We start from the raw sequence: 26,349 nt of genomic DNA, 5'->3' as shown, positions 1-26,349 counted from the left end.
ACAATACTTTTTGAAATAAAAAAGTAAACAAAAATAAAACAAAAAGTCAATTACTGATTTAAAGAAAAATAAAACACTATGTCCCTGATATGTTATGATAAAATCAACTAAATTGTTATTTAAAAAAATAAAGCAAAATATATTATTTATTAGGAACACAAAAGAAAAATAATGACAAAACATTGAAATGTCTTACATTATATAAGGTTTTCACTCCCTAAAAGATCATTTTAGCAAGCAGATGTATACATTTTAAATATACTGCCACATTTATTGTGTACTTAATATGTGATTTTTAAATTTCCCACCCCTTATCAACATTCTTTACAATCTGATTCTACGATTGCTAGTAGTCAAAAGTTGGCCATGAGGACTAATGTTAAAAGAAGATGTGTATTAGGATGACATAATATAACAACATAATTCATGTAAGTAAAAGTAACCTAATGTTAGGATTCCTAAGAAATACTCTTTGCAGGTCACATAAATCATTAACGAATAAGCTGAGAGACACTGAAGAAATAAACCAAACAGCCAGTAAAACTGTTGATGAAATAACATAGGAAATTAGTGAAATATGGGATTTAAAAATATTCCCCATGGGAGAAGCCAACATTTTTTGTAGGTCAAGATAAATTGTGTTTTAACAAGTAAGTTAGTCAGGTTTTCAGAAAGAGAAATTATGAGTGAAAAAATAACATCATTAATCTCTTTCCCATAATTTCTTTATAGCACTTTGCCAATGCTCCATTTTTTATATATTCTGTATTATAATCATTTATCTAAATGTTCTATCTCATACATAAATATTCTGCTCTATTCTGTTATATAGACACATGTTTTCCTCTCTCACTCTATGACAGTAGAGTTTATTCAGAAGAGAATTTAAAAAATATATTGGATTCAACATTTCAAAGAGAAATAAATCTCCCTGGTTTATGCTAAGAATAAACTTGTGTTTTTCTAATTGCTATGACTACTCAACGTCAATGGATGACAGAGAAATTTAGCTGTGCATCACAGAAGTTAAAGTATCACTACAATTGAGACTATAAATCATTGGAATTATAATTTAACCTTCACACTTAACCAGGAAACATTATATGGCAAAACTCCACATATAATCTTGTTAAGTCTTTGGAACTATGAAATTATTGATTAGTTATTATTGGAAGCACAGTTTTTTCAATGAGGCCGTTTTATAACTTAAATCATGGGAGAGCATTACTCAATTGCATGCTCTTCAAATTTTAGCCCTGAATAAGTCGGTACAGTTTATAATGTTATCACTGACAACCTTCAAAATTTTCTCTTAGTTTAGAAATATCCACAGCAAGATACGGGGCTAACTGTGGAGAACAAAATTACTAACAATAAAGCCATTAAATGAACACACAAAGATAAATTATCAGCCTAGATTGCATCCAATAAAATAAATTCAGACTTCCTTTGGCGAGGCAATTGGTTCAGTCAACATGCTTCTTTTCTCTTTTGTACTGTTTGTATTTAGTGTTTGTGGTTTAAATCAAGGAATTGATTTTCTCCCAAATCTTATTCAAGGTCAAATTAAACAGATGTGATAGGAGCTGAAATTTGTTACTTGGAGGATAGATAAGATCAATAACATTGATTTTACCATTGCACAGTAATCTGTTTTATTAAGAGGAGTTTAAAACAAGGCATCTATTTGCATTTCTGTTTCAAATGCCTAGTACGCAAAAGCATTCATGGAACTTAATGTAGTGTTTAGGCATAAGTGCAGTAACATTTTCTTTTGAATTTACAGCATTTGCTTACTTTTCAGACCTTTAAGGGCAAAGTAAATCCATTTGATCTAACAAATCTATCCATGTATCCAGGTCACTGCATAAAGGCTGCAAGGGCAAAGCACATTTTAATGGATTATTGTGGTGGCCCGACCTGGGGCTTCAGGATACTCTCCCTGCTGAATGATTTAATGACATTAACCCAGCAGGCTGTTTTACACATATGCGTGTACACATGTACATCCATTGTCCAGCAAAATAGTTTCTAGTTTGCATAAGTGAGGAAAATACCAATAGCATCATTTAAAAGGTGATTACTGGTAACTGTGAACGGGAACAGAGTGAGCTGAACTTATTCATAGAAACTGAGCGGAATAACCCTCCATCCTGTGCTGTGACAGGTTGGTTGGGTGAGGACCCTTTGCAGTATTTCTACTTCTGTACTTGTCCCAGCAAGGCCCAGAATCCTCCAGGACTTGGGATTTCTGTTCCTGCTGTAACTGCAATAGAATTTTAATACCCTGCACATTAATTGCCTTTGTTAGATTCATTACAACTTTATTACTATTTCTATTAAAATATTGGTTTGGGGCTACCTATTAAGCATGTGGAATAGTTTCTCAATTTAGTCAACTCTTTTTGCCATATGTTTTCTAATATGTTTCCTAATTTCAAACTAATACACAAAGTATAGGGCAAAATATCCCTAGTGTCTGGAATGCTGGCCAAGTAAAAACAGCTCATAATAAGATTCCTACTAATCCCCTGGGGTTTCTCATACATCAGGTATATTATTATTTCCCTGCAACACTAAGAAGTATCTCAAATTTCTAAGAAAAGGTAACAATTTGTAAGATTTATTGAGTGCTTCATTACTACTATTTTTTTGCCATTAAATCTTTTCAATAAACTCTGAAAACTGAGGCCGGAATCAGTTAAGTAGAATGCTTATGACCTCCCATAATGTTTAAGCAGCTGGCCAAGTATCTGGAAATTATGAGGCCATTTTCATACCCATGCAAACTCAACTGGCTTCACTTCCAGTGTTTCACACAGCTAAGATCATTTCCATTATAAAAGATCTGTGTTGCCTAAATCTCACAAGATAAATAAGTTTGTCCCCTGAAAGGATTGTATTTTTAGAACTGACTTGCTAATTTTCTCAAAGAATGATTAGCCCAGTTATGCCACAGCTTTTTTGGTTTATATTTCTCACAAGGCACATGTAACATGCTAACTCTCTCATTCTTTGCCCTCCCTTTTTGCAAACTGCTTGCCTTGTTATTATATATTCATAACCACAGTGAGAAACTGATGGTTTTTCTATTTATCATAACACTCATCCTATCCCAAGGCCCTCTCTTGGATATAAATAGCTTATTCATTTAGTGATTAAAAGATTCAATAAGTTCAGTCTCGGTATTTTTGATGTACTATTTTCTAGGGAAAATCAAAGGCAGACCATAGGAGGCTATTGTCCGGTTAAACTAGATTGGCTGTCTCTATAGCCTACGGGTATCTAAGCGGTCATGGCCAACCTCCACGGCTAGGACTTCGTATACTGTCATTATTGATCAGCCAGGCCTAAAGCAAGCACTTCTTTTACTGCCTGACTATAAAAGCAGAAAGTGCTACTATAAAACTGAAAGTAGGTATCACAGAGAAAGATTTCAACAGAATTTATGAATCCCAGGCACAAGACTCTGAAGCTGTTAAAACAGTGACGGACATTCAAAACAAACAAATCTTACTCTTGAGGACAGATATGACAAGTATCACAATGTTCCATTTCATGAGGCAAGTGAAGCCTGCCAATCCCCTGCATGGCTGGCCACAGGATTTACTGATGACATTCTAAAGCCCTTACTTTTTGGGTCCCACTTGGCCCACATTGACCCGCACGCAGATGACTTTTCTTGTCTGCATGCCAACAGAGCAAGAGGCCTCCCTGTTCCAAGTTGTGGTTGTGTTGAAGGACGATAATGAGGTGTCCTCAATGCACTGGCCCCACGGACCAGTTTGCCAGTGATACACAGTACAGGGATGCTCATTACAGCTGCGCACCTCTTGCAAAGCGCTTGTATTTGGACAGTGAGTTCCACCTATAAAAATGAACAACGTTAGCAGATTAGATACGGTGCCAACAGAAATCTTATCATCCTCTGCTTTTTGAAATCAGCAATAACAATGATACCAGTTACTTATATATATATTAGCACATACCATATAGCCAGCACATTGCTAGGAAGGCAAAGTGCATATTAATTTTACTTCGTTTGGCATGCTCTTGCTTAAAACTTAAACTATGTGGTGTACATGCCATCTGTTTTGGGGAGACTATGGAGGACCTCAAAAAGAGAGGCTACTGTTCTCCAGAGAAGCTGAAAATGAAGTACAAATGAAGCTTATCTGATTGCTGACCAGGATAAACATGGGCATTAGGACCCTGTGGATAGGGAAAACCCAGTGCGTTTTCAAATGCTATCCCCCAAATTGAAACTCTCAATTGCAGATTTTAAAGTGCTGCTTATTTTAATGCATTAGCCCTTAGGGTGATTAGAAATGGGGTTTTCAAGTCAATTAATGCTTCCTGATCTTCCATAGCAGGACTGGAAAAACCATGCAGGAGTGGTAACACTGTTTCTCTTCAAACCTAAGATGTCACTGCCTGTGAGGTGCACCATCACTGCATGTGTCCCAAGGAAAGAAGTGGCTGCAAATTAAACTATGATAAAATGCTTTTTTAATCAACTCTAGTTTTTATTCCATGCTTATTGAAATAGCCTTGTATGACTTATTTACATAGCTTTTAAGATCTATGTCACTCTTTCACATACATTAAAAAGGAAGGTATTCCTAAAACTTCTTTACATTCACAGTTCAGTTTTTTGAGTCATTGTTTAACTCACACTCATCAAAGTTTGTGTTCTCCTACACAGTATTATCTCCGTGGCATCAAAACTGGTGCTGATGTGAGATTTCTTTTTAAAACATTGCTCTCCTGTTGTCGTCAGGGTTTCCTTTCAGGATACTGGTACCCATCTCTAAGTTTTGATGCTGTTACTTCTTAATGGCACCAGAAGCTCTCAGTGGGAAGTTTAAGCAAGCAGTTGAGAAAGGGCTTAGATCCTCCCTCAAATAGTCCTTTGTTGTGTTTGTTTGTCTGTTTTGGGCAGAAATGTCATAGGGTCACTAATGCCATCAGGAATAACAATAAAATTCATATGTACTATCCATGACAACAATGTTATAACTGCTGCTTGGCCACAGTGATTTTAAAATGTGTCCACTGTAAGATGCAATAATTACAGAGATGATAAAGAGTAAAACAAATGTGTTTTTTAAATTAATAGAATATGATCTGGCCCTGCCTGATGCGGCTCAGTGGATTGCGTGCCAGCCTGCGAACCAAAGGGTCTCTGATTTGATTCCCAGTCAGCGACATGCCAGGTCCCCAGTAGGGGGCGTGTGAGAGGCAAGCACATATTCCTGTTTCTCTCCCTCTCTCTCTCCCTTCCCCTCTGTCTCAAAATAAATAAATAAATAAAACCTTTAAAAAAAGAATATGATCTGGAGCTGTCATTATGGAACACCCCCGTTTTAATGTATTAGCCCTACTATAAGTACTTTGTAAGTGGCACTTCATTTTATATCCACACGGTAAAAATCATAAAGTGGATGAGCCCATACAGCCTAAATGATGTGGCTGACGTTAACAGCTGGGGGTTGATGGAGTCCAGTTTCTCACCACTGTACTATTAATAATTCCAATACAAAAGTAAAGTGCAGAGTGTTGGAGGAATTTACTGCTTACTTTATTGACAATTTGATCTATTCGAACTTACGTAGTTTCTGGATTTCATCTTGGGAGCAGAAAATAACTGGTTGTTAATGTGGAATGGTGCAAATCTTGGGTGTTAATCACAGATATCCATGAAAGTAAATGAAAGAAATATTGAATATAATAAAAGGTGGGTTTAGATATTAGGAAGGCAAGTTTTAAAAAGTGAAAAATAAGTAAGAAAAGGTGATTTAATATCTAGAGACTATAACATGGAAGACGACCTCAAACGTTAGATTTACGTAAAAGTCATAAACAAAACCACAAATCCACACCCTGAACTGCTCTTCAGATATCACTTAGTTTATGAGTAAGGACATTCCTCCATTAAGCAAATAAATCAGTCGGCAATTTATGTGAGAACTTAACTGCAGTTCAGGATCATTTATGCAGGGTAGGACACAGGATCAACATCAGAATAACCTGCATTAAGCAGCATTTCATTAACATCCCCTGCTTCAAGAAGGTGAAAACATCTGTCATAGTTCATACCCTACTCTCCATCACAACACTCAGAGAGCCTGGCAGCTTCCGAAAAGAAGTTGAAGATTTGAATATGAAGGAAGCCTAAAACAGACTAATTGGATTGGGAAGAAGCAAATGAGTACTCCTATCACCCATTTCCTGAGGCTATAGGTTTATCCAATCTTTTCTCTCAGACAAATAGATGCTAATTATAGCATATATATAAATATACATATATATAAAACTACGTTAACCATGTATTTCTATTTAATAACAAAATTATTGACCTACAAAAATGTGTTTACTTACCTCATTTTCATTATGAGTATGCTGCCTAAACTGTGATTTTAAAACTCTGAATTGTTTTTGACATTGGAATTAACTGGTTGGCTTTGGAAAACTGATAAGAAAAAAACTTCTACAACCTCAGCATAATGTGTCGAGGAACTGCAAGAGAGCTGTTAAGTTTACAGACATAAAGGCTATTTATTTCCTTGCCCCAATCCACATTAACGCCACATCAGCAGTTTGGGCCTGAAGTCAGGATATTTGTACAGATAAGCCCCAATGTGGTTCTAATTATAATAACGATATGGCAATTCGAAAGCGTAGCTTGGAGTAATCGGTCACCACAGCGTCGTCATGTTGTTTTGGGAATAATTTTATGGTAGAAAAATTGATAGATATAATATTGACTCTATTTATTATTCATGGGAAGCTCTAATTCCAGACATCTGGGAATATTTTCATTGTACTGGGGAAATTATAAAATGTCACCCATGACAAAATTAGTGGTAAGCGTAGTTTTAAAAAAAAATTATACATAAAAATATATGCTTCATACTCAGTGATTATTTAGGCGTTCTATCATTCATCAAGGGGAAAGAGTTTATAAGGTTTCAATGAAATTCTGCCAAATAAACTTCCATGTGCATATAAAAATATCAACTATTACGTGAAGCTTCTCTCTTAGAAATAAAAAAGTGACTTTTTTCTCCCAACCTCAAGTCTATAAAAACTTTGTTAGCATACATTTAACAAATCTGTGATGTTTTTGGTTTTGGCATTGAAGTTCTTACAATTTTAATGGCAGATTAAAAAAAAAACTTGTTCAAAATGATTGGATATGTATGTGTTGAGCACAAATGCAATCTGTTTATGTCCAATAAGTCAGGGATAACTAGAGGGATTAGAAATAGCTCCTGATACTCCTAAGGATCTTATAACTCAGTGAGGAAGAGCAATAGAGGGGATGAGATGAACATAGAAATAAGTATGATCATAGGTAGAATATAATGTTCAGAAAGGTATTTCGTATAACTGGGATTCAAAAGAATCAGATTCCATATAGTTTGGCAGGACTGAAAAATGCCTCAGATAGGAGGCATTGAGATGAGTTTTGAAGGAATAGGACTTGGACAAGCAGAGTTATGGGGTGAGAAGGAAGGGAGAATCTTATTTGAACAGAATTAAAAATTTAAAAAAGCAAAGGTATGCAGGCAGGTATGACCTTGGGAATTGGCAGTGGCGATACAGTCTGTCGGAGTGTGGAGTGCACACAGGCAAGCGATGGCAACAAGGCTAAGAACGCGGACTGGTTCATGCTAAGAAGATGCTGTTCGTGTGCCATGGATGACAGTATTAAGATGCTTGCAACTGTGCCTGCTGTTGCAGCCCATATTCCTTGGATAACAGGCCACTGCTGGGTGAAAAGCACATCAGCAGGGGCATGATTTCAGGGAACTGAATCAGAAGAGCACTAGACACAGAGAACCTAAGGAGATTCTGCTCCAGCACTATCTGCCACTTTCTCCTCGCTTTTTTCCTTGCTAAAAAGACTTCCCACTGCATAAATCCTATGTGGTGGTCCTGTAGGGACCGACTGAAGCAGAGCTCTGTTTTCGAAGTCGACAGTGGGAGGATGAGGAGGTGATAGTATTTATTCAGAAGTCAGAGTTATGTGTGTATACACACATATGATAGATTCCAGGTTCTTCAAATTCCTCTAGGAAATATAAGTGCTCCCTGGCTCTTAGAATTAAAGTCATTTAGCTGTAAAAATTGAACAAGTTAAAATAGAAATATTCCTCTCCTCAGTGGTTTCTACTATAAAATGTAATTATTGAAGACTACTAATTATTTGAGAAAAAATTGGCCTAATTTGATTTCAATTTGCATCCATTCTCTGCATGCACAAAGCAGGTGTAAAGGCACACTAAAATTTGGCTGATGAAGTTATAACATCAGGTCATTCTGAACTTTGCACAAATAAATATGCTCTCATTTCTTACTCTGCACAGATAATTAACTATATAGTGAGAATTAACAGAATTTGTTATTATACTCAGTAGAAAACATTTTGAAAATCATTTTTCCTTTTGAAACCAAGTTTGTTAAGGATCTGCAGCATCAGTTCAACAAGTAAAGAAGCTATTAACCTAACATCAATTCAAAAAATGTTATTCCAATTCAACCTATCATAATTTATATTACAAATCTGACAGATTAAGTGTTAAATGATTGCTTTTTTTTTGGAGCTGCCAACATAATTTTAAAGTAGCTATCAGGGGCAACCAAGCAGGTGAGCATCCGTGCCAGCAGGTGAGGGGGCTACAGTTGTCCAGAGTGGGTGGTCAGAGCCCATCCTGGGAGAGAAGGGCATCCCCAGTGGGAAGGGGATGGCCTGGCATGAGCGTCACACACACAGAGTATGCTTGGCAATGGAAGGCACGGCATTGTCTAAGAGGGGAGAAGTGGCAACCCAGCACGGGTTGAGCACAGGCAGAGTGCAGAGGAAATCCCAGCATTGAGGCAGCCAGTCCAGCGTGGGGCGTTGGAGCCTGGCAGGGGTGAGAAGGGCTCCTGTCATGTGGGCTGGCCTGATGCAGGGTGTCGGAACATGGGCAGGGTAATGAGGCTGTCCTGTGGTGATGGCAGAGACAGGATGGTGGCGGTGGTGGGGAATCAGACAGGTACATGCACACCATGAGAAGACTGAACAAACCAGGTGCAAAGTCAGTCACAAGCACTCCTTTCCTTTCAGCATTCAGTAGCATTACATCTGCCTCTAGTCTGCTTGAATTCAGGTTCAACTTCAAATCATGATTATGTGAATTATTTTGACAATGAAATGTTAGTGGAAATGACATAAAGCATTTCTGGATGGAATAGTTTAATGCAGATGATTTTAAATCAGCAGATGGACTCTCCAGCCACCTTCTCCCACTGTCACGGGGACTGTGAAGCAGGCCTTCATATGAAGGTGCAACGCTGCGGCATTTTATGGCAGAAAGACTTTTTATAGAGCTCCCTAACATTCTAGCAAAATTCCCATAAGAAAGAAAGAATTGTCTTTAAAGTTAGGAAATTTCTGAGCTGTTACTGCAGCAAAACTTAGTCTGGCCTTAACATGAAGTTATAAAATCGTCATAATGTTTAATGATGAATTTCTGACTGAGATAAACAGAAGTATAAGTTGCTACATTTATTTTGTAAATCCAGATAAATATTTTGCATGAGCATTTGTCCAAAAGTTATTTCACCAGAAATTCATGTAATTTTATGTCTAAAAATAACTACATAATTTTTACTAATGTAATCTCTTCTGTTAGGTTATCACAGTAATTTTCTGATCCACTGAAAATTAGGAACATTTATGACACATACAAAATAATAATTCTTGGGGAATAATACAATAGAAAGATCTACTTTTGTTTAGAATTACAAAGGATTATCTAATTGCAGGAAAACATATTAAACTTTCTGCAAATGTAGCTTCTAAATCACTTTTTAAAAATCTCAGCATTATAAAAAGGCTTATTTTGGGGAAGATAAAATATATGTAAGTGTCCAGCAAATAATAAGTATTAAATAAATAGTTTTTGAAGGATATTTGTCATTAAGTATTCCGTATAATTATACCAGTTTTTATAACTATTATTACCAGAGACAAATAGCAGCAGATTTCCCATTGACATGGTTCTTCTGTGGTTTCCATTTAAAATTATGTTTTGAATTTATGCCTTTATGATTTACTATATAAACATCTATGATTATCCAGCACAGCTTGCTTATGATGCAGCTACTAGACTTAATTAAAAATTATCGAAGTCTCACCCTCTCAAACTAAGTGGATGATACATATCAAAGAGCAATCATAAATTTCTGCCTTCAAAGCATTTCATGACCTTTCAGTGTGAAGCATCATGTCTACAGAAATAATGATCTGCTGAGTTCTGCAAGCACGGCAAAATCTCTGTCACGTGACTCACAGGGCGAAAAGTCACTCATTACTAGTCACACAGCAAGTGTCTGCAGAGTATAATGGATTTATAGGAAGCAGGGTGACCACAGATCTAATTTTAATGGAGTTCAAGACATAATCTGAGCTGATAGAGTTTGAAGTCTGAATATAATCTATACAAGGTTAGAGTTATTGTTCGATAATTTAGAGACTATAGTTTTCTCTCTATAAGGTGCTACTTTTCCATTAGATTCCAGAGATATACTTCTTTTTTTGGTAGCAAATAGTTAAATTTATATGAAGGTGACAGGACAAAAATGTATGGATACTTTACAGAGAATTAGAAATGTCCCATATGTGGACTGTCTTAAATATATTAATGTTTTCTCTCATGTCTTAAGGTCAAGGAACTTATATTTTAATAGATATTATTGTACACACACAGACAGAAAGTTTGACCAAATAAGAATACTATAAGGCCGCCATCACTAAAATGTTTCATAAACAGAAAAATAAAATAGGCAACCTGAAAATTCCTCCAAAATTAAGTATTTGGGAGTAGAAAATAGACATGCCTCACTGTAGAGAAACGCATGCTTACTACAAATAGAAATCAGTATTTACCACTTGAATGAGAAAAGTCATCCAGTTTTTAAATAACATACAGCTATCTATTCTTGAGACAGAACACGCCTCAACGTGGCAGAACTGGATGTACTTCCATGTTCTCCTTACTCCTGTGTTATTTTCCAGAATGACAAGATTAAGTAGGACATTGTATCACCAAGTCACACAGAGGCCAAATTAGCATTTGGATATAAGCTTGAGAGACAATTACCAAGAGCCTTGTATTTCCTGACAATAAGGCGACACAAGTGAGGTATGAATATATGACAAACCACTTCCCAGTTGGAGGAAGAGACTGAACAGCAACATGTTTCAAACATGAACACAATCTATGTATGAAACTTATGGATCTCAGAGCCCACGGTCAGAAACCTGAATGGTTGAAAATACATGTAGTTTTTGGTACAGCAATAGCCATGCTGGTATTTATTTTCAAGTTAACTTTATTACTGAATATATATACCTATTTATGAGGTGGTACAGTGTGATTTCAAAGAGTAAAACTGTTGGAATAAAGAAAAAAACAATGAAACCTGGCATGGAATTTTGGGAGCCATTTTCAGATCTTTTCTTAAGCTTAATGCTTTGAACTGGAAAGAATTTGAATTATTAGGTAGGAGAAAAGCCAAAGAGAGTTCACTTTTAAAAATCTTTCTTCTTTTATTAAAGAAGAAAGCTGTGTTTTCAAGATTAATTTTGGGGAAGAGAAACAAGTTGCCCACTGTATTAACACATATAAAATCTACTTGGATTGCTAGATTTCTGGAAGTCGATTTTTCTAGAACATCATCTTATCCAGGCAAGACACAGAAAATGCATGCCCACTTCTGAAAGGAACCTCAGTGCCTTTTGAAGTTGGTGACCTTACCTTCCTCACCCGCATAGGCCAGAATGGAGCGTGCTCGTATCTGTTTCCCTTCTGTGGTTTTCCCTGAGCAGGTGTGTGAGCAGGAGGACCATGCAGACCAGGAGCTGAGCACGCAGTCCCTTGGGCACGGGGCATAACAGGCGACGGGGATGGGGAAGATGGCATCTCTGCATAGCTGTCTGTCAACTTCTCCTCCTGGGAAAGACATCATCACCGACAATCTATCATTTTTGAGTAAATGTAAAATGAGCAATTGAAACCAGATGGGCACCAAGATAAATTAGGTTATATCCCTTTTGTTCTTAGTTAAAAGTAAAGCCAAAAGAGTGACTAGCCAGATGTTAAAAGAACACCAGAAAAAATATATACGCATAATAAAAAGCCTCATTTAGAGACGGATATCTATCTACATATTGTCTTTTATTACATGAAACTTAGGTGTGTGAATTAAGCACATCGTTGAAAGTATTTTAACATTGCAGATATTTTCCCAGGAGGTAATTTTTATACTTAAAATACTACACTTACAGTAAGGAGCATCAGTGAAATAGGGTTTCTACTTTATCCCGTTATTGGAGATGAGCCATCATTTGCAAATTATGACTCTATCCGTAGCAAGCAGCATTTGTTTTCGTGACCCAACTCACAGGCATCTCTATTTGCAAACACTCTTGTGTCGCTCACAGAATTTAATTTTGTATAATTGGCAACCTTTTTCTTTCATTAAAAAAATTAGTTCATTAGTTGGAAATAACCACAAAATATAAATGATGATAGAATTGTAAAACTATTGTTTAAGGTGGTCCCACTGGGAGAGGGGAAGAAAAATGAAAAAGTCAGGAAATAGCAGAAATAAGATGGTATCAATTAAGTACTTAAAGCTCTTCAGTGGTTTCCTATTGCTCTTAAGACAGAGAACATATTTTTTAAAAGTTTACAGTATCTTAAATGCCTTGGTTCTTGGGTCTCTTTCTAGCTTCATCTCACTCCATCTCCCCCCTTGGCCTCGAAGCTCTAGAGATTGGCACTCATTCAGTATTTGTTGAATGAACACAGTGAGATAAACAAAAGGCCAATGAGAAAGAAAATATTGTTGGCATTAATAAACGCCGAAAGTACCCAAAACCATTACAAATAAATAATGAGAATAGAGCATGGAAAAAGTCTGAACTCCATGGCTTAGCTGATTATTATAAGATGCTGATGAGGTCAGTGGAACAAAGTGAAATAATACACAAACAAGCAAAATTAATCTACAATTTTCCACAGAATATAACCATAATTCTGGGTGAATATATCAGAAACGAGTGCCTTGAGGCAGTAGGCATTCAGGTGATAAAGGGTGACCGACTATGCCAATCTTCATTGCTATTAGACAAACAAATCAAAGCTGTTTCTCACCGATAGAAGGTTAGATGTCCCGACATTTGAAAAACAAGACAGAAAATCAGAAGTCAATTGGAAACGCTCTGACACGTTAGTAGCTACTAGTTTTCAGGGCCTTAAATCATTAGACAAAATCAGAAGTCAATGGAAATGCACTTACATGTTAATAGCCGCGAGTGTGTAGGCCTTAAATTATTAGGCATACTCACTGGTAAGTAAGATTTACTAAAGGACGGCTGAGCCACCATAACATCGTCCGCAGTTCCTTAGTTACTCTGATCTGTGGTTCTCTTCTGATTGTTTTATTGGTTTTAGGGTTTGGCTTGTATTCCACTAAAACAATATGATAGATTGTGGATTTAAAAGCACACAGGTAGAGTAAAAACTCATAATAGAAGACATTTAATATTTTACAGTTGACATAATAATGACGACTGCTTTTCCTACTAGATTCTTTTTCTTAGTGCAAGAAGGGGCTTGCATGTGTCTTATTTCCTTCACTGCTATCTTTTATCGTCCCAGCTACTCTCTTTCACTTCCATTCCCAATATTCTGTGGAAAGTAAGACAAATCTTGGGCTACAGTTTATGGTCAATCATGAATTATAGTTTTAGGTCTTCTCTAATAGTTACTTAACCACTTCTACTCAGAAAAATTAATTTATTCTGCAGCAACTGAGAGTATTCTACATGTGTGCTATTAGTTAACTTGTATGACTTCAGGGATATATTTTTGTTTCTCATAGTGTAAACCTAAGGGATGTACAATCTGAATTTTTTTTCATTTCGAGCAATTTGTTTTTCAATCTGTGTCCCATACCTTATATTAGTTCTTTTTCACTCACCCTGTTCTGCATGGTCAGGTGTACTTTCCTGCAAGTATGTTTTCTGTATAGTACACCTTAACTCTCTGTGGAGCTGTTAAGACCTGCCTTGGACTCAACTTCTAAGATTTCCTTAGATTTCAGCCTTTACTACATTCCCCCAAGTTTGCCAGGTGTGATCTTGTCCATATTTTCCCTTCTGATTGCTCCCACCATTGTCTTACATCCAAATGATGACATTTTGATCTAGCCACAGTAGCTCTTCCCCTCTTCTCCCGCAGACCAATCTCATACTGCCGTGGGGCCTTCGTGTTCTCTCTTTCCTTTGCATGGAAATTTCAGATCCTCACACACTGCACAGGGCTCCTCAACATTCAGGTTACAGTTCAATTGTCTCCTTCCTAGAGGAGCCTTATATGACCACACACAATCTCACAGTAACTTCATATTATTTTAGTTACAGTTTTATTCACCACTAGAAACTACTTTAGTTAGTTGTTTACATGTTTACTGCCTGATGCTACCATTCTATTGAAAGCCCAATGAGGGCATCATCCTTATCTGTCTTGTTCATTATTTTATACTTATAACCTGAAACAGTGCCTGCACCATAATAGTCACAAAACAATCTTCTGCCAAGAATACATGAATTAATTTTAAGCTGCTGTGGCAGGAAACGGAATGGTGGGCTAGACAAACACAGATTTAAGGATGGTATTTATTAAAGTGCCATGTCACCAAATGCTCTGGGACTTGGCTAAAGTGGAATCAGGCAGCACAGGCAGCATTTGCATCACCCAGAGGTTGCTAGAAACACAGTCTCTCAGATCCCACCCGCTGAGTCATAATTTGCATTTAAAAACATTCTTAGGCCAAGACCTGTGTGGCTCAGTGGGTTGGGTGTCGTTGCACAAACCAATAGGTTGCTGGTTTGGGTCCCCGTCCACATGCCTGGGTCGCAGGTTCCATACCCCGTAAGGGCATGTATGGAGGGCAACCAATCAATGTTTCTCACTCACATTGATGTTTTTCTCCCTCCCTTCCCCTCTCTCTAAAATCAAAAATAAAATTAAAAAAAATTCTTAGGTGATTCATAAGCACACAAAATCTGAGAAGCATTGCTGTAGAATTTTTCTTTTTTGCCTTTTTTTCTCTTGTTTGAATAGAACCAGACTGCCTATTGAACGGCAGCTGTATAAGACAAATTCATCCTGATTTCATACCTAACACCATTTGTTTCCCTGTAGGGCTTCCCTTTATACTTCTTTTTGTACAGAGTATACTTGGATGAAAACTTCATTCTATGAATAGTTGCTGATTGCCCATCTTTTGTCGGGTACTGTGATATGAATATCATATACATTATCTCACCTAATGGTCATGATAACCTTCTTTTGAGGGATAACTGACATGTACATTGTACTAGCTTTGGGTATATAACATAATGATTTGATATTTATATGTACTGCAGAATGCACAATAAGTCTAATTAAGGTCGGTCCCCATACATAGTTACAAATTGTTCTTCTTGTGATCAGGATTTTTAAGACTTACTCTCTGAGAAACTTTCAAATATGCAATACAGTATGATTAACTATAGTCACCATGATGTACATTACACCCCTGTGACATATTTATTTTATAACTGAAACTTTGTAACTTTTACCTTTTATTTATTTTTTTCCTTTAAAGGAAATTGGAGCTCAAAAAGTTTGTTTACTGTCTCAAATAGCAGTTGTTTGACTAAAGAAGCATTGAACTGAGTTCTAACCAATTTCCTAATCTACCATTTAACTGCTGTGATGGTAGGGAGAACCCAAGATCCCAAGGACGTTAATAGTGGAGGAGCCTTTGTTTACAAAGAAGTCAAGGAGCTGGCACTCTGAGTTGCTTCTCAAGGCACATGGATACATGGTCTCAGCCACACACTGTTTCTACTACAAAGAGTATGCTTTGTTGACATGTCCAGGGTTACATACTTTGGATTGTAGCCATGGAACAAGCAGCAACAAATCGGAAAATATTGAATCATTCGGATCTTTGACTTTGCTTTCAATGGATGCTTTAATCAACTGAGCTAATTGGCCACTAACTGGACTTATTAGGAGCTATACTCTTTTAAGCTAAATCTCCAGCATTCCAGGCATCAGTCATCTGGGAAACATTATGGGGGAAAAAGTTGGGTTTATGACCATCACAGGAAACTCCATAACTTGTCATCTCCAGCAATTTCCTGAGCCTCTTACTTTTTATAAAATTTTACTATAAAAAGTAACCCTCAAAATAAGGTCTTATAAGAGCCGTAGAAAATGATTTCATCCCTTTACTTCACATTAAAATTTGTCAGGATTGATACCTATTATTTTAATTAGATAAGGACTGCTTTGCATGACATTATTGCAGAGAATACATATTTGTAGCCATAAACATGTATACATCCAAATATCAGTATGGAATGATACTCTTCTCATACAGAGAAATAAAAATTTTGTTGCTTAGCACTCTGAAAATGCCATGTTTCCATATCAGCTGCCCCACTATTAGGACATTTTCAACCACCACATGATTGCATTACAGGACCATTTGACACAGCCAATTATCACTACAGTGAAGGGTGTAGTTCTGCAACTCATACGGGCACAGCCCAATGCAACCTATGTCTCTTCCTTTAGTTTTTCTTAGTACAATTTCTAGGCTAGATTCTGAACGTGATGTATAAAACACTTAGAATCCTCTTCACGCTTGCCTTTGTATATTAAAAATACTACCTATTTTTCAAAGGACTGCTTTGCATTTATGTAACTTGTTTTTCCTCCCATGAAGCTCTAGGCATTTTAATTAAACCTGAAAAACGTATATATTTACATGAAATATAGCACACAGAACTAAATGAATGAACCATTGTCTACATATTGAAAGTTAACATTTTACTACCTTACTTTGAATTGTGAACTAAAGCATGTCTGGTTTTAACTTGTTTGTGATACCCTATACAAATGGTTAAGAAATACAATGAAAATGCTTTGGGTTCATTTATTTTTATGAACTCAAAATGAGATTTAATGTTTAAATTAGTCTCTCCATTTAATCTTTCTTCACAAATATAACTTTAAGAATGTTTTTAATAATTCATTGTTTTAATCAATTGAAACATGTATTTTGATATTTCTAAAGTAACACCCAAATTTCCCCTTAGGCTATTTTCGCGAACACTGCCAAACACTTTCACAAAGTCTTCTAATATATCTTCCATTCTATCGTGTTTCCTATTACCAGGCCAAGAGAACCGAACATCTGCTTGAAGTAATTACACTAAAAATTCATGAAAATTTCTGTGGAAATAAAGCAAATTGAGAACTGAGGTAAGAGGATAAACCTTTTGATTCTTGGTAAAAGTATATACGGAAAGTTTTTGCATTCATTTTGCTGCAGCCTAAATAGAATACAAAATATAAATCTTAGTTTTTCAAGACTTTGATTGTTTCCAGCTTTTTATAGCTTAGGAGCTTAACCAAGAACACACCATTAATACATTAACGTATAATTAATTATATTTTATTGTAAGGCATATACAATTTAGCACCATTCTCTAAACGTTATCCGGATTTATTTTGCATTGTAGAAATGTGCAAATTGTTATGGTTGCTTTTTAACAGTCACAGCGGTGCTATGTGTGCTGCACCCCCAGAAGGTCTGCAAAATTGGAGCTCGGCGATGTCGTGGAAGTGAAGTGGGGGTGAACAGAAAGGAGTAACAAAAGCAGACAGAAACCAGATCCAGAGCCAAGACGGTTTTTTTTTGAAAGCACACTATTTAGAAATTCTCTAGCATTCAAATTTTCGGATCAGATTATTTTTTTTCTACCATACCTGTACAAACTCTAAAATAATCCTGAGAAGTATTATTGAGTTGTTGATGTCTTTTGTATTCATCAGGAACTATCTTAAAATTCATATTGACTTTTGATAGTGAAAGTCGTTATTGATCGATTGATTGGTAACTAATATAGACTTTTTAAACATTGAGATGGGAAAATAATGGGGTCTCATATTTGCCTTGATCTTTCTAGAAAGCATTTTCGTATAACAATCTTATTCAAACTTTAACACAACTGTAAGACAATCTAAGTGTCTTACTACCATTTACCAATTAGTGCTCTTGGGCCAATTTTAACTGTTCTAAGATTCAGTTTCCTAATTGCCAAAATGGAAGCTAGTAATAGTATTTATCCTATTGTATGGTTATGCACGTTATGAGAAAAAAATTAAGTGTCTGCTCAGTGTCTGGCACATTATTAAAAAATGTTAATTATTTTAACAGTACCATGTCTACACTCATCACCTCTGACAGTGGAAGATTTGCCCATCCCTACCATACCACTATGGGAATGGATCTGCTTCATTCTAAATATCACATAGTTTGTGTCCAAAATTTATAAAGAACTCACAAAACTCAACACTGAAAAAGAAACAACTCAATTAAAAAATGGACAAAGGACCTGAACAGACACTTCTTCAAAGAGGACATACAGATGGTCAACAGACATATGAAAAGATGCTTAATGTCACTAATCATCAGAGAAATACAAATTAAAACCACAATGAGATATCATCTCACACCTGTCAGAATGGCTGTCATCAATAAAGAGAGCTGGTGAAGGGGAACCGTTCTGCACTGTTGGTGGGAATGCAGATTGTTGCAGCCACTGTGGAAAGCAGTGTGGAGATACCTCAAAAATTAAAAATGGATCTGCCTTTTGACCTAGTAATCCTTCTTCTGGTAATATATCCAAAGGAACCCAAAACACTAATTTGAAAGAGGATTAGCACCCCTATGTTCATTGCAACATCATTTACAAATCTAAGATATGAAAACAGCCCAAGTGTCCATCAGTAGGTGAATGGATAAAACAACTATGGAACATTTACACAATAGAACTACTCAGTTGTAAAAAAGAAGAATAATTTACCCTTTGTGACAGCATGGATGGACCTGGAGAACATTATGCTAAGTGAAATAAGCCAGTCAGAGAAAGACAAATACCATATGAGTTCAGTCATGTGTGGAATCTAATGAACAAACTGAACTAACAAGCACAATAGATACAGACTTAAAATAGAGAGCTAAGGATAACAGCTAAGGTGGGGGAGGTTAGGAAGTGAAGGGATTAAGCAGAAAGGAAAAAGACTCATGGACATGGTCATGGACATGGTCAAGGACATGGACAACAATGCGGTGATTGCAGGGGGTAAGGGAGTATGAGGGGACTAAATGGCAGTGGGGAAAAAAAAAACCAATAAAAAAAAGCAATACCTCGGTTTAAAGTGCCATAGGTATTGTTGTGACAAAAATTTTCTGCATAGATCTTTATTAACATCTGTACAAGTCTAAACTGCTTTTTCCTTTTCTTGAGCTCACAGTTTTCTCATTCATTAAAATCATAAAAATGGAACTGCCTTTTGACTCAGTGATTCCACTGCTGGATTTATATCCTAAGAATCCTGAATCACCAATTCAAAGGAACTTATGCACCCCAATGTTCATAGCAGCACAATTTACAATAGCCAAGTGCTCGAAACAGCCTAAGTGCCCATCAGTAAATAAGTGGATCAAAAAGCTGTGGTACATTTACACAATGGAATACTACTCAGCAGAAAGAAAGAAGGAACTCCTTCTTTCTTGTGCAACAGCATGGATGGAAAATGGAGAATATTTTGCCAAGTGAAATAAGCCAGTTGGTGAAAGACGAATACCATATGACCTCACTAATAAGAGGGATCTTATAAGCAAAATAAGCAAAATAATGAGCAAACTAGAAACAGAGGCATGGAAACATGGAACAGACTGACAGCTACAGAGGGGAGGAGAGAAGGGGGATAATGGTGGAAAGAAGGGGAAGAAAGTAGTCAAAGAACATCTATGAATGATTCATGGAAATGAACAACCGTGTGGGGTTGACTGTGGGAGTGGGGGATGGGCTGGGTAGGGGAAGACAAAGGGGAAAAAACTGGGACAATTGTAGTAGAACAACAATAAAAAATTTTAAAACACCATACTATTTGATGAGATAAATAAATAGGTAGATATCACCGTGTTTCAATCAACTTGAACTAATGTACTTAATCATTTTTTCCAATTCTGCTTATAAATGGGCTTACAGAAAGGTATTAGTAAATCCCATTGCATTAGACTTACAGTATAAGCTTGATCATTCAGTAGTTTTGTATTTTCCTTTTTGTAAAGTGCTAAGGTTGTGAGGAAATACAGAAATCGCAGAAAAAACAATTTATATAATTATGACTATTAAATCTTATAGTTCATATTTTGGAAATTATTTAGAGTTGTGTTATAAATATCTTTTGGGCATTAATCAAAAAATTTAATAGAAAAGTATACTACAGAATATGTAGCTCACAGTGATAAACAGAATTACCAAGACATGTGGCATCTTATAATGCTCCTTTAATTTTCTTTCTCTCTATAAATGAAATAATCGACATCAACTCTTAAAAACCATAAGTTAAACAGCTATACACAATGACTTTCAGTCAGCAAACCTCTCAGGCATTTTCTAGATAAAAGGTAAGAAAAGTTTCTTTTGGAAGTTCAGTTACATTGAGCTATATTACAGTACTAAATGAGAAATTATGCTACTAAATGAAAGCAATTCTGTATTAGGGTCATTCTATAGATTTATCAATACAGTCAACAAAATAATCATATTTATTATAATCTATCGGCTTATTTAACTTTAAAAGCTCATGTAAATGGAGAGTTCCACATCAAATGTGTCAGTAGAGTTACCTTCACTCTGTGATGAAACACACCACGTGTGTTTATCTCTGCAGCCTCTGCCTCCATCACATGAAGGCGTTTTCCAGGTTCTAGCCCCGTTAGTCCCCCATGGAACCTTGCAGGAGTCTGTGTGGACAATGGTTGTTCGAGTGGTTTTTCCTTTTTTTTTTTTTGTTCAGGTCTTGGTTACCTCACATTCTCTGAGGGAGTCTCACATTTCCTATCTATTCTGCAAATTATCAGCCTAACTGTCTGCCAGCCACACTGCTGTGACTACATTACACCCTCAAATGACTCCCTGTAGCTCTCCAGATCATGCATGCATTCACGTCTGCTGTGCTTTAAGACATTGCACCATCTGCCCCCACTTGACCTACCTTGTCTAGCAAAGTGCACTTCCCATTACCTGGGTATATTAGCAACATGACTAGGCTCTGGGGACCTCATTACCTGGAAAAGAATGACTCTGAGCCTTTATCAACTTTTAGCACTAGGTTAAAAATCAATTTTAATTTTCAAAATTTCTTGTTTAAATCATCTTTACCACCTCTCTTTCTGCAACCTACATTTTGGGATCTCTTTCATATTATCATAAATAAAAAGAAAGTATAGTTATTCTACAGATAACAATTATAAGATCACAGTGTGCAAACAAGTCTACAGAATAATGGAGAAAATATTTTTTAAAATTTTAAATAAACTTACGTTGAACTTTGGAATTTTGCCAGAATTGAGAAGATCAAATGACAGAGATATTATGTTTATCACATAAAATCATTTGCAAATAAACATGGCGTAAAATCTGGGCCCACTGATGGAGACTGGATTGATGTGATGATTAGAAATGGCACAGTTTATAAAGATGAGATATTTGAAGGCAGTGCAATTTGAACAGAGTTTTCAGGAAATGAGAAAAAGACAGCAGTAAAATATGGGAGATTGGTCCATGTGGGAAGGCTCTGAAGAAGAAACTATTTCAAAGAATTAATCATCACCATTAAATGTTACCAAGATCCTCCATTCTGCTCTCTGATGAGCCCCATGTAGAAACACTGAAAGTTTGAATCCTAAAGACCAGACCGAGAGCTATAGCTGAGTAAATCACAGTCTACTCCCTTTAGTCTTCATAATTTTATTGGAATGTCCGCTAGCAAATCATAGGAAATGAATCTGACAGAAAACGAATTTTCAATAATGGGGGAGTATTATCTTATTAATTGGCCTGAAAGCTGTTTGCTTTCACACTGAAAATCACGAGTGCGTTAGACGCTCCCAGCTCACTTCATCAACAGTGAACATAGTAAGCTGTTCGGGGCTACCTCAGAGTTAATAACAGTCATAAGAGTTTGTAATAAAAATGTATTCTGCTAATAGAGAAAGGGCACCATCAGTTCAGCAACTGAGATAGAAAGCCTCTGTTAAAATCAAGCAAAAGCAAACCATTATTAATAAATAGTTGGATAAAGAAAACCTGAGAGCTCTATAAAGCATTTATATCTGATGAAAGAGCTGGTTAGTGGGAAGTGAGCCAAAATGGAACCCAGAAACCAGTCAACTTCTGTCAAAATTAAAGGACAGTGTGAAGAAGTATCTGGGAAAATATAAAAAAATAATTTACTCTAGCTAACAGTTTTCCAAACCTAGCGTGTGTGGGTGGGGTGGGGGGATGGGTGGTTCTAACATTCTTACCTTCAGGTCCAATCAGAGACTATCAAATGGATCTACAAGCAAAATCTTAGAAATGTTCATATAGAAAGAATCCCTAAGGCAGGCAGCCCAAGGCTGTAATATAGGGAGATTCTGAACTCACTCTCATAAACACACTGAATCGACAGCTACACGGGAAAAAATTCCCTCTGGATGCAACTGAAAATTAAACAGTGGCTTCACAGCAAACAAGAGAAGGGCTGCATTCAGGTGGGTAGGAGACCAAGATGGGGTCTCACCAAAAACCCCACCCCTGTAGCCACAACTCACACTCAAGAGGGATCTCACAAATCCAGAGATTCTCCCTCAGGAGCAAAGGGTTTGTACTCCACATCACACATCCCAACTCTAAAGACCTGCCCCTGAGAGATGAGCGCCAAAAACACCTAGTTTGAAAACCAAGACTAGTGTCCATGAGACCTAGGGGTAACAAAGGAGAGACTGCTCTTGACAGGCTCATACACAAACTCAGGTGATCAGTGCAGAGGAAGCAGGAAGGCACCCAAACTGTAAGTGAGTGAGATTAATTTTCTAATTTTAAAGCATTGGCCAGAGGGCCAGGGGCTTGTGTGATTCTCTCCTGGGACAGAGGAGCTGACGAGCACCATTTTTGTGCTCTCCCTCTGCCTTGCTAAAGCCAGCAGGTGTGAGCCATCACGGGCTCATCCTCTACCTCGCTAAAGCTAGTGAGCATGCATGTCCCTGCACTCTTCCTCTGCCTTCTTAAAGCTGGCAGATGCCATCCCTGTACTCTTCCTTGCTGTGCTCCACGGTGCTAGTATCTCCCAGAGAAGAGCTTTTACACAAGTCTGGAGTCCCTGTTTTTTTTTTTTCTTTAATGTCTGGTGCCCAGTTTTTGCATTGGCAGCCTAGGAGACACCCCTTGAGTGCCTGGCTTTGTGTTCCTGGGGTCCATGGACTATACCAATTAGAGAGACAGTTCTTGGCAGATGACCACCCCCAGGCCACTGCAGATAGCAGACTGAAACACACTCCCAGTCTTTCCATAAAAGAGACTTATTTTAGAGCTTTAACCTGAGTGTCAGGCTTTAGGTTTGCCACCCAGCTAGAGGCTATGGAGGTGCTCTCAGGGGGAGTGGGCCAGGAAAGGCCACATTTGCACTCTCACTCTGCCTCTCTACAGCCCACCATTACCTCCCAGAAAGAACCTTCTACCCTCACCTGGAGCACTGATTTTTGCAACTGTAGCACAGGCACACCTCAGAATCATCTGGCTTGGATGTTAGCAAGGTTTATCATCATGGCCCCCAGGAATGTAGATATATGCACACTTTAGAAGCTGCCGCCTGAGGGTCTGGCTTCCAAGCTGTCTGAAGCTAGGTGCTGACTGAGATCCCTCTGTCTGGAACAGTAATAGGTTATGGTATACCCACAACAACTGGAGCTATTAAAAAATAAACCAGGTTGCTTGGAAAGATCAGAAAGGTTAGAGATTTAACCAAGACTTAGGGCAAGGTTGAACAACAAGTTTCATCTTCCAGACGAGGCCACTCCTTTAAGACTGGAAGAGGCAGCTGTTTCACCTAATATGTAGAAACAAACAGAAGAGTCAAGCAAAAGGAGGAAAAAAGAATGGATTCCAAATAAAATAGCAAGTTAAAACCTCAGAAACAAATCTTAATAAAACAGAAATAAGTAATTTATCTGATAAAGGTTTCAAAGTAATGTTCATAACAATAATCACTAACTTTGGGAGAAGAATAGAGAACACAAGGAGAACTTCAACAAAAAGATAAGAACAAATCAAACAGAAGTCACAGAGCTGAAGAACACGGTAATTGAATTGGAGAATACACTAGAGTGTTCATCCAGCAGACTAGGCACAGCAGAAGAAAGGATCAGTGCTCTCAGAGATAAGGCAGTAAACCTCTCCCAAACAGAACAGTGAAAAGAAAACAAATGAAAAAGTGAAGATAGCTTAAGGGACGTATGAGACAACATCAAGGGTGATCGCATTTACATTATAGGGGTCCCAGAAGAAGAAGAGAGAAAAAAAATGAGCCCAAAACTTATAAAGTGATAATGGCTAAAAACTTCTATACCTGTGGAAGTAAACAGACATCCAAGTCCAGGACTCTCAGAGAATTTCTAATGAGATGAATCCAAAGAGATCCACAACAAGACATAATTATAATTAAAACATCAAATGTTAAAGATAAAGAGTATTAAAAGCAGTGAGAGAAAAACAACTTGTTACATACAAGGGAATCCCCATAATACATCCAGCAGATTTTTCCACAGAAACTTTGCAGGACAGAAAGGAACTGCTACACACACACACACACACACACATACTGAAAAAAAAGAGATTTTTCTAATCAAGAATACTCTTCCTGGCTTAGTTATTCAGAATTAAAGGAGAGTATTCCAAACAGGCAAAAGCTAAAGGAATTTATCACCACTGAACTAGTCTTACAAAAAAAGTTAAAGATACTTTTTTTGAGCTGAAAAAAGAAACTAATAATAAGTTAATATATGGAAGTCTAAATCTCACTGGCAAAGGTATACATATATAGTAAAGTAGTGAATTAATCACATATAAAGCTAATAAATAGCTTGAAAGACAAAAGGAGTAAAAACAACTATAACTATAATAGTTAAGGAATACACAAAATAAAAATATGTAAATCTATCTATGATTGCAATTCATGGTAACAGGACCTAACACATTTCTTTCACATTCCTTTTCTACTTAAAAATCTATTTGGTTTCATAATGATTATTATATACTGGATAAAGGGAAAAAAATAACAGTTCTGAGTACCTATTATGTGCCAAGCAAACAATCATGATGGCGATTGAGTAGGTAAATATTTTTAAATCACATTACAACATTTGAAATAGAAAATCAAAGCCTTTTGTCCCTTGCCCCAAGTCATCAACCACTCCATGGGAGAGGCAGAATTTCGAGCCCACAGTCCTACTCCAAGTTGTTTTCCCCATCGTACGTAACATGATAAATTTCAGGAATAAACATCTGACAGGCACTTGATAAAAACTGGTAAAATAAATGAACTTTTAAAAAACCTAAATCTATATACTAGAGCATTTTCCAAAACACACTTTTTCTTTTAGAGCAAAATCTACCCTTAAATTTTATCAATTCTATGTAGAATATTACAATCTGGAAATCATCAATAGTGTAACTACAAAGTGGAATTACAGTATAAACAAAAGTTTTTGTGAATTAATGGATAATTTCTTTGGGGGTTAATTCTTCTATGTAGTGTAATTGTTTCTGACATTTTAGTAATGCTTTTATGAACAACTTGACCTTTGATACATTTCTCTTTTCAAGCTTATAACCTGATAATTTGCCAGGAACAGTACATTCAGAATGAGAGTTAAAAATAAAGCAATAGTTTTTTAAGATAAAATTCTGATTTATAATTTCACTTTTTGATTTACTATGGAGGGATTTTAACACCCTCCATATATATGCTGTTTTACACTGTACTTCCACAATCTGTGCTTCAGAACATATGTAATAACTCATTTTGTAAGCTTTATGGAGGCATTGCCTCTATATACTTATGATGATAAATGTCAAAAATACAAACTGGAAGCCAATAAAAAAAAGAAGAGAAAAAAAAACACACCTAAAATTCAGCTCGAATACTAAGGAAACCATGATAACATTCACTTAGAAACTGACAGCACTTTTGTCCCGCAGTTCTATAGTAGTTGCTAAAATCTATCAATGAAGATAACGTAAAATCAATTTGAATACTTTCTATTGTAAAACTGTATCTTCTAGCATTGTGTATCCAGGTAATGCTCACAAAGAAGCCATTAAAAAATCAAAAC

At 36.6% G+C, this 26,349-nt stretch overlaps 1 protein-coding gene across 1 annotated transcript in view; it reads right to left on the bottom strand.

The window, feature by feature from the left end:
• THSD7A (thrombospondin type 1 domain containing 7A) overlaps nt 1–26,349 on the bottom strand; it is a 351,382-nt gene that overhangs the window by 81,615 nt on the left and 243,418 nt on the right. The window contains exons 7-8 of the mRNA XM_053926733.1: nt 11,811–12,005; nt 3,634–3,868 (exon numbers count right to left, since the gene is read on the bottom strand). Of these exons, the coding sequence (XP_053782708.1) occupies nt 3,634–3,868; nt 11,811–12,005 (430 nt within the window). The remainder of the gene's footprint in view (nt 1–3,633; nt 3,869–11,810; nt 12,006–26,349) is intronic.

The sequence above is a fragment of the Desmodus rotundus genome, chromosome 6 (genome assembly GCF_022682495.2).
Source record: "Desmodus rotundus isolate HL8 chromosome 6, HLdesRot8A.1, whole genome shotgun sequence".
In the NCBI taxonomy this organism is placed as follows: Eukaryota; Metazoa; Chordata; class Mammalia; order Chiroptera; family Phyllostomidae; genus Desmodus; species Desmodus rotundus.
This window is presented reverse-complemented; position numbering and strand designations above follow the sequence as displayed.